The 8,048-nt window shown below is 34.4% G+C and overlaps 2 protein-coding genes across 2 annotated transcripts; both read left to right on the forward strand.

Moving 5' to 3' along the window:
• Nucleotides 1-1,787: 1,787 nt before the first annotated feature.
• Nucleotides 1,788-7,689, forward strand: LOC122071348 (cytochrome P450 71A4-like). The gene is made up of 3 exons (XM_042635685.1): nucleotides 1,788-1,824; nucleotides 2,665-2,965; nucleotides 7,505-7,689. The coding sequence occupies exons 2-3, from the start codon at nucleotides 2,675-2,677 to the stop codon at nucleotides 7,652-7,654; spliced, it is 441 nt and encodes a 146-aa protein (XP_042491619.1). The 5' UTR covers nucleotides 1,788-1,824; nucleotides 2,665-2,674; the 3' UTR covers nucleotides 7,655-7,689.
• On the forward strand, nucleotides 1,791-2,599 carry LOC122071347 (cytochrome P450 71A3-like). The gene is made up of 2 exons (XM_042635684.1): nucleotides 1,791-2,123; nucleotides 2,250-2,599. The coding sequence occupies exons 1-2, from the start codon at nucleotides 1,917-1,919 to the stop codon at nucleotides 2,493-2,495; spliced, it is 453 nt and encodes a 150-aa protein (XP_042491618.1). The 5' UTR covers nucleotides 1,791-1,916; the 3' UTR covers nucleotides 2,496-2,599.
• Nucleotides 7,690-8,048: the final 359 nt, after the last annotated feature.

Genomic DNA, 8,048 nt, shown 5'->3' on the forward strand with positions numbered 1-8,048 from the left:
CTTTTATGAAATTTTGAAAAGCATTCCGAATTTGATTAACCTTTCAAAATGAAAATGTGGGTGGGAGATAAATAATGATTTCATGCATCCTCCATCACCAAACACGCCTATTGTTTCCACTATAAAGACGCAACTAAAGGTTGATGATACCCAATATGTGTATTGTGTCCCACCCTGTGCACACCCGAACTAGGGATGTAAAAAGTTGGCATGGACCTGTAGGATTGGTAATGGACAAACAAAATAAAACCATGTCCATGCCTTGACCAGCAAGACGGAATTACCTAAACATTATAGTTTGAAAAGGTTATGAAATATATTAATTAGTATTTTGGAAACATTTTGATGGTTAATTGGTAGTTCAATTCATATTCTCTATGTATGGAATTACAATGGACTAAGTTGGTGATAATGATTATTGTGGTAGGTTTTGTTACGTTTGTGTCAAGGTGGGGGTAGGGGGCTGAGTTCCTAAATTGACAAACACTATCAAAAGTAACAACAGTTGATGATTTTTTAAAAATGGAAAATACAATTATTGAATTTCAAATTCGTGGTACTTCTCTTAAGTTTTAAACTAGGTATAAGTGATTCAATGGATTTACAATTATAATTCATTGAAACCCTAAAAGTTTGACATATCTTGATTCGATTTGATTCGTCTCAACTCATAGATTTGTTGCTTTTTTTGATGAGTGGTTTGATTATTTAAAAACTTGACATTTTGAAGTTAAGAAATGAATTTTTTTTGAGAGCGTAGGGTAAGCTAGTGCCCCCTGACTCTATCCCTCTCATCTCTCTCAATGAATTGACATATCTGTCCCTTATTATGGGAAGGAGAGATATAGACTCAGGGGGCGTTAGCATGGACTTTGTTCCCAGATACCTCAATCCCTTAAAAATTAAACATTTAGGTCCTGCAAGGCTGCATGGGCCTTGCATTAGCACAAGGATATTCAACAATCAACAGGGGTGGGATTTTTCATGTCACCGGAGTGTGTTTTCCCATTAATGTGGCCAACATTATGAGACATGTCATCCATCCAAAAATTAAAAGGACAAGGCTGAATTTGTGGGGGCTTTTTTTTTTTTTTTTTTTTTTAAAGGTAAAAAAGTTTACAATAAAAAGAATGATAAATAAATAAATAACTAAAGAGAAAACCGATTTGGGACCTCTCTAATACATTATTGGCTTATTGGGCAAATGTGGCATCTAACAGCTAGAAGGACTAGGACATGCACCTCAACTTATGGGCGCGCATTTGAGCTCATCAACGGATTGTGATTTTTTTTTTCTCTCCTAATAAAATATCTGCAATCTGCAAAACAGCTACATTAAACATTGATAACTAGAATTAGCGAAAAAGAGATAAAGAAAATAATTAAAATTGCTTTTCCAGCTACCTGAATAGGAAGTGTTTGAAAAAAAAAAAGACAGGGAGGGGGAGAAAAGGAGAATAAGTTATATGCCTTGTAGGCAAAGAATATTTTTATTTTATTTATGGAGAAAAGAACCCTCCCCGGTGGGATAGGTACACATCTAGACAGAGTAGAGTTGGAAAGACCATGCTTCCCCCACAAAAATATGATTTTCCTTTTATTCATTGTTTGTTTCCTACCCAACAAGTGTCCGATGAAAAGAGAGATCCGAAAGAACATAAAAAAAAAATAAAAAATTAAGGAATTAAGAAAGCAAATAAAACTTTGTTTCCAATACTTGAGATGGTTCAAGAAAGTCAAATATGTGTCTTGCAGATGCAAAACAAATCCAGGGTTGATGGCTCTAGGGAAGAAGTATAATAGAGAAGCGGATTGTACTCCGAGATTTAAATGGATGTTCCAGGAAATAGGAAATTTGCTAGGACCATTTAATATAACAGACTTCATACCTTGGCTTGGGTGGGTGAATTTTGTAAATGGGTTGGAGAAGAGGAAGGGAATTTTTTTGTAGAGATAGATGTTTTCTTGATATTGTGATTCAACAACACAGAATTGGAAATAAGAAAAAAGACTATCACAATAATGATGCAGTCATAGACTTAGTAGACATCCTCCTTCAGATTGAAAAAGACAGGAGCTTTGGAATTTCTCTTTGGAACGATAACATCAAAGCCATTCTATTGGTAAGTAAAAAAAAAAAATCTCACCTATGAGAACATCAAAGCCATTATATGGGCCAAGGGTGCCCTAATATTGTTGTTTAAACTTAGATTGTGTTAATTATTTTCATTGTCTTTTTTATCCTGTAGGATATGTTTGGTGCCGGAACTGATCCCACAAGTATACTTCTCGAGTGGACGATGGCAAAAATTTTAAAGCATCCAGAAGTAATGAAAGAAGTTCAAGAGGAAATATGGGGGGTCACAAGGGGCAAAGAGAATATTGCATATGTTGATATAAAACAAATGCATTATTTGAATGCAATGATTAAGAAGACACTAAGACTGCATCTTCCACTCCCCTTATTGATTCCGCGTAAATTGACAATCTGTTAAATATAAAATTCAGATTCAATCTTATATCTTTCGATGTATTTTCATATTCCTTTGTATTCTCAGCCATTGATTTCTTAGAGAAGTTTCAATTCTTCACTGGTTCAGTCATATGATTTAACTAATTTAATGCTGATTGTTGAGTGAGTCAAGTTCACCATTGTACTCCGAGATTTAAATGGATGTTCCAGGAAATAGGAAATTTGCTAGGAACATTTAATATAACAGACTTCATACCTTGGCTTGGGTGGGTGAATTTTGTAAATGGGTTGGAGAAGAGGATGGAGAAAATTTTTGTAGAGATAGATGTTTTTCTTGATACTGTGATTCAACAACACAGAATTGGAAATAAGAAAAAAGACTATCACAATAATGATGCAGACATTAACTTAGTAGACATCCTCCTTCAAATTGAAAAAGACAGGGGCTTTGGAATTTCTCTTTGGAACGATAACATCAAAGCCATTCTATTGGTAAGTAAAAAAAAATCTCACCTATGAGAACATCAAAGCCATTATATGGGCCAAGGGCGCCCTAATATTGTTGTTTAAACTAAAATTGTGTTAATTATTTTCATTGTCTTTTTTATCCTGTAGGATATGTTTGGCGTTGGAACCAATCCCACAAGTATACTTCTCGAGTGGACGATGGCAACAATTTTAAAGCATCCAGAAGTAATGAAAGAAGTTCAAGAGGAAATATGGGGGGTCACAAGAGGCAAAGAGAATATTGCATATGTTGATAGAAAACAAATGCATTATTTGAATGCAGGGATTAAGGAGACACTAAGACTGCATCCTCCACTCCCCTTATTGATTCCGCGTAAATTGACAATCTTTTAAATATAAAATTCAGATTCAATCATATATCTTTCGATGTATTTTCATATTCCTTTGTATTCTCAGCCATTGATTTCTTAGAGAAGTTTCAATTCTTCACTTGATTTTCAAGGCATTTTGTTTTTTTTTTTTTTTTTTTGGTCATTGAATTACTCCATTTCAAACTGAGATTGAATGTAAGACCTTGGGTCTACCCGAGGATTAAATCGTAATCGATTTGGACATTTTAAGAACCTATCATAGCTATATACTCATGGAAAACATTTTTGCATAAAATAGTATAAAATAATTGAGAGACAAGTGCATTCAATTGAAATTGTTATAAAGAATGAGATTTCTCACATGTAGTAATAATTTTGTCGAATTTGTAAGAAAATTTGAAATCTATGAATAAATTGATGCAATAATTCATTTTGTATGAATGTGTTTAGTTTTGTTTTACTAAAGCACTCAAAAAAAAAAAAAAGAAGAAAAGTAAAACAAAGATGTGTAAAAAAATATTCATTTTTAATTTACCTGCTTTGCATTATATTTAGCTTTGTAAATTTTAGAAGAAAGAAAGAAAGAAGAAGAAGAAAAAGAAAGAGAGAGAGGCGATAGATGTGTAACCGATTGGGAGTTATAACTTTTGTATTATAACTTCCACTCCATATATATATATATATATATATATATAAAATAACCTAAAGATTACAAGAGTAGAACTGGAGTAAAAGTCCAGAATAATATAAGAAGACAAAACCATAATTGTTGTTAAACCAAGTAATGGAATGCTCCACCGAAGCTCATCAAACTTCGTTTTGAAACAAGGATTTCAATTTTGGCAATTAAAGATTATCCAAATTTTTACAGTGGAGAAATTCAGGGAAGAAGCAACTTGAAGGAGACTTAACCAAAAAAAAAATAAAAAAATAAAAACCAATTTAAACAAAAAAAAAAGAATCGAAAGTGTATCCTTCCAAATCCAACCATGAAAATTCTCCCCATGAGAAGGAAAGGTAGGCCACTTCAGACATTTATGAAATGTTCTGTAGTACCTGATTCCTCATGGTTTATGATTACTTCAAAAGAAAAAACCATACCATGAATGCCATACTATTTGCATATAAAGCTTTCTTCCATGACATTAGACTGTAAAAGTTGCCAATTGATCAAAAAAGGAGTAAGGAACAAAAAAGAGAATAAAAACATACTTGACCATGTACCTTGGCAACTTTATGATTCAGGAACAAAGATAATCAAGCATTGTAGAGCAGCATGAATGACAATAAAAATTAAGAACCATTAACAACTCCCCATCCCACCAAACCTTACATGCATGCACCAAGAAAGCCCCCTGCGCAGAAAGAAGCGGGGCCAGCACACCTAACTATTACCAGTTTTCATGTCCTAATTTTAGTATCACTTACCGGGTCTAGTTAGAATTCATCCTTAAAAATTAGTCGTTAATTAAAGGACATCCAAGCATTTATTAGTTTTAACATCTTAATTTTTTAGTGGGGATGTAAATCTTCACATCAGGTAACTACATCCGATTTGCAAAATTGCAGTTATATTCACATAGAGTTCAACACAAGGACTTGGATCCTCTGTGGTGCAACAGGGCATCTAGCGCGCATCCAACGCCCATAAATGTCTTGGACTGCATGTTATCGCCTTAGATTCCGTGCCTGAGCAATCTTGGCCATTTGATGGGTGCCAAACGCCTTGTTGCGCCACAGAAGAATTCAGTCCAATGAATATATATTAATTACTATGACCACACTTGTAAATACCAAAACTTATGTAAGTGTGTGTATGTGAGAAAGAGAGAGAGAGGCAAAAATGGAGAGGGGCTACGGGTCTATGTTTGGTGGTGTTTGTGCAAGGGCAGGACCCACAGCGAGAGTATCATCAATCTTGATCTATCCTGTAAAATCATGTCTAGGAGCATCTGTTACTGAAGCACCCATCACTTCTCATGCATAGTAGTCCTTAGTTTCTTTCTTTCCTTACTAGAACCTCTTTTCATGTAATGGTTTTTTTTTTCTCTATCTAGTTTCTTGAATTAGTTTCACTTCCAACGGTTATAGGTTTTACATGGTTTTTCCTTTTGAAAGATTCTATTGTTTCATCAATTTCTTTCTTATAAGATATGTCCGGTGCCGGAACTGATCCCACAAGTATACTCCTATAATAGACAATGACAGAATTTTTAAAGCATCCATAAGTGATGAAAGAAGTTCTAGAGGAAGTAAGTGAGGTCACAAGGGGCAAGGCAAAGATTACAAAAGTTATATAAAACAAATGCACTATTTGAATGCAATGATTAAGGAGACACTAAGACTGCATCCTCCACTCCTATTATTGATTCCATGTAAATTGATTGAAAATGTCATTATACAAGGGTTTGATGTTCTGGCCAAGGCAATAGTAATAGTTAATGCATGGGCCAATGGAAGGGACCCTGTGTAATGGGATGAACCTGAGACGTTCAAACCAAAGAGGTTCTCGAATGATGTCTCTACTGGTTTCAAGGGCCATGATTTCCAACTAATTTCGTTTGGGATAGGTCAGCCGGAATACCTGGAAGCCCAATTCTCTATTGCCCCTGTTGAACTTGTAGTTGCCAATTTTCTGTATAAATATGATTGGCCATTACATGATGGAGCAAGTGAGGAGGACTTAGATATGACAGAAGCTATTGCTATTTCAAGCATTTGAACTCTCCTCTTATTGTTGTTGCGACTCCTCTCTACTAATGGTGAGGTGGAAATCAAGAGCCCCAAATAAATAGATATGTTTTTTTTTTTTCTTTTTTTTTTTATTTGTGACGAGATATTTGTAACTTCTTATATAATGTCTTATATGATATTATTAGTGCCCCACCTTAATATAGATGTGTTTTTTCAGTAACAAAATTTGTTTGACTTATATAAATTCTATGTGATATTATTAATTTAATTTTACTTCAACCATATTTTTTAAAATAAATAATCGAAGAATTATGTTGAGGAATTGTTCTATTTATTAGTGTCTGTATTGGATCTCTAGATTGGCCTTACTTTCTTAATTGGCCATACTCTCTGTGCACACTTACTCTCTAGATTGGCCATACTCTCTATGCACATATGTTTACTGGTACTCCAACCATTACTAAATCTATCATAAAATTTCAATGTTTTATTTTTCTATTTGATAACGTTTGCTTAAGTCGAATCGTGACATGTGTCATCTGTATATTTTTATGACATTGGATATATATAAATATATATATATATATATTTTTTTTTTTTTTTGTGCAAGCAAAGTGCAAGACAATTGCAAGATGTTTCTCGGATGCTTTTTGTTGCTTCTTAGCTTTTTCCTTGGCTTTGCATTCTCTTCCATGAATGCTAGCAGGGATTGAACCTACCACATTCCCCATTTAAACTCCCCATAATAGGAAACCTACATCAATTAGGTTCTTTACTGCATCGTAAACTCCAATTAATGGCTAAATCCCATGGACCTCTTATGTTATTACACTTTGGAAGTAAACCAGTCCTTGTTGTTTCATTAGCTGTCCCAGTTTGTGAAATCACATAAAACCATGACTAAATCATCTCAAACATACCTGAGACGAGCTTCAGTAGGCGGCTCTCTTATAATTGCAAGGATATTGGATTCGCACCATATGGTCAGTATTGGAGCAAGATGCGCAAAGTTTGTGTCTTCCACATGCTAAGCACTCAGCGGTTTAAATGGATGTTCCAGGAAATAGGATATCTGCTAGGAACTTTTAATATAGCAAACTTCATACCATGGCTTAGCTAGGTGAATTATGTAAATGGGTTGGAGAAGAGGATGGAGAAAACTTTTGCAAAGATAGATTTTTTTCTTGATACTGTAATTCAACAACACAGAATTGGACTTAATCAAAAAGACTATCATGATAATGATGCAGACATTGACTTAGTAGACTTCTCCTTCAAACTGAAAAAGACAGGAGCTTTGGAATTTCTCAATGGAACGATAACATCAAAGCCATTCAATTGGTAAGTAAAAAAAATATATATATATCACCTACAGAAACTCTGGAATTCCTCTTTGGAATGAGAACATCAAAGCCATTATATTGGCCAAGAGTGCCCTAATATTGTTGTCTAAACTAAAATTGTGTTAATTATTTTCATTGTCTTTTTTATCCTGTAGGATATGTTTGGCGCCGGAACTGATCCCACAAGTATACTTCTAGAATGGACAATGGAAGAAATTTTAAAGCATCCAGAAGTCATGAAAGAAGTTCAAGAGGAAGTACGGGGGTCACAAGGGGCAAAGCAAATATCACAGAAGTTGATATAAAACAAATGCATTATTTGAATGTAGTGATTAAGGAGACACTAAGACTGCATCTTTCACTCCCATTATTGATTCTGTATAAATTGATAAAAAATAATGTCAATATACAAGGGTTTGATGTTCCAGCCAACGTAACAATAATAATCAATGCATGGGCCATTGGAAGGGACCCTGTGTCCTGGGATGAACCCGAGAAGTTCAAATCAAAGGAATTCTTGAATGATGCCCCTATTGATTCCGATTGAGTGGAGAGTACTTAGATATGACAGAAGCTATTGGTATTTCAAGCCATTTAAACTATCCTCTTATAGTTCTTTTGACTCCTCACTACTACTGGTGAGGAGGAATTTTTGTGCCCCACTTACCTCTTGTACTGCCACACATAAATCGTTTTTTT

This window comes from Macadamia integrifolia, unplaced genomic scaffold, assembly GCF_013358625.1.
Source record: "Macadamia integrifolia cultivar HAES 741 unplaced genomic scaffold, SCU_Mint_v3 scaffold_211A, whole genome shotgun sequence".
Taxonomy (NCBI): domain Eukaryota; kingdom Viridiplantae; phylum Streptophyta; class Magnoliopsida; order Proteales; family Proteaceae; genus Macadamia; species Macadamia integrifolia.

Coding starts and splice junctions, on each gene's coding strand:
- LOC122071348 (XM_042635685.1), top strand. CDS start 2,675: ATGTTCCAGGAAATAGGAAATTTGCTAGGAACATTTAATATAACAGAC. Junction 2,966..7,504: donor ACATCAAAGCCATTCTATTG/GTAAGTAAAAAA, acceptor TTTATCCTGTAG/GATATGTTTGGCGCCGGAAC.
- LOC122071347 (XM_042635684.1), top strand. CDS start 1,917: ATGGGTTGGAGAAGAGGAAGGGAATTTTTTTGTAGAGATAGATGTTTT. Junction 2,124..2,249: donor ACATCAAAGCCATTCTATTG/GTAAGTAAAAAA, acceptor TTTATCCTGTAG/GATATGTTTGGTGCCGGAAC.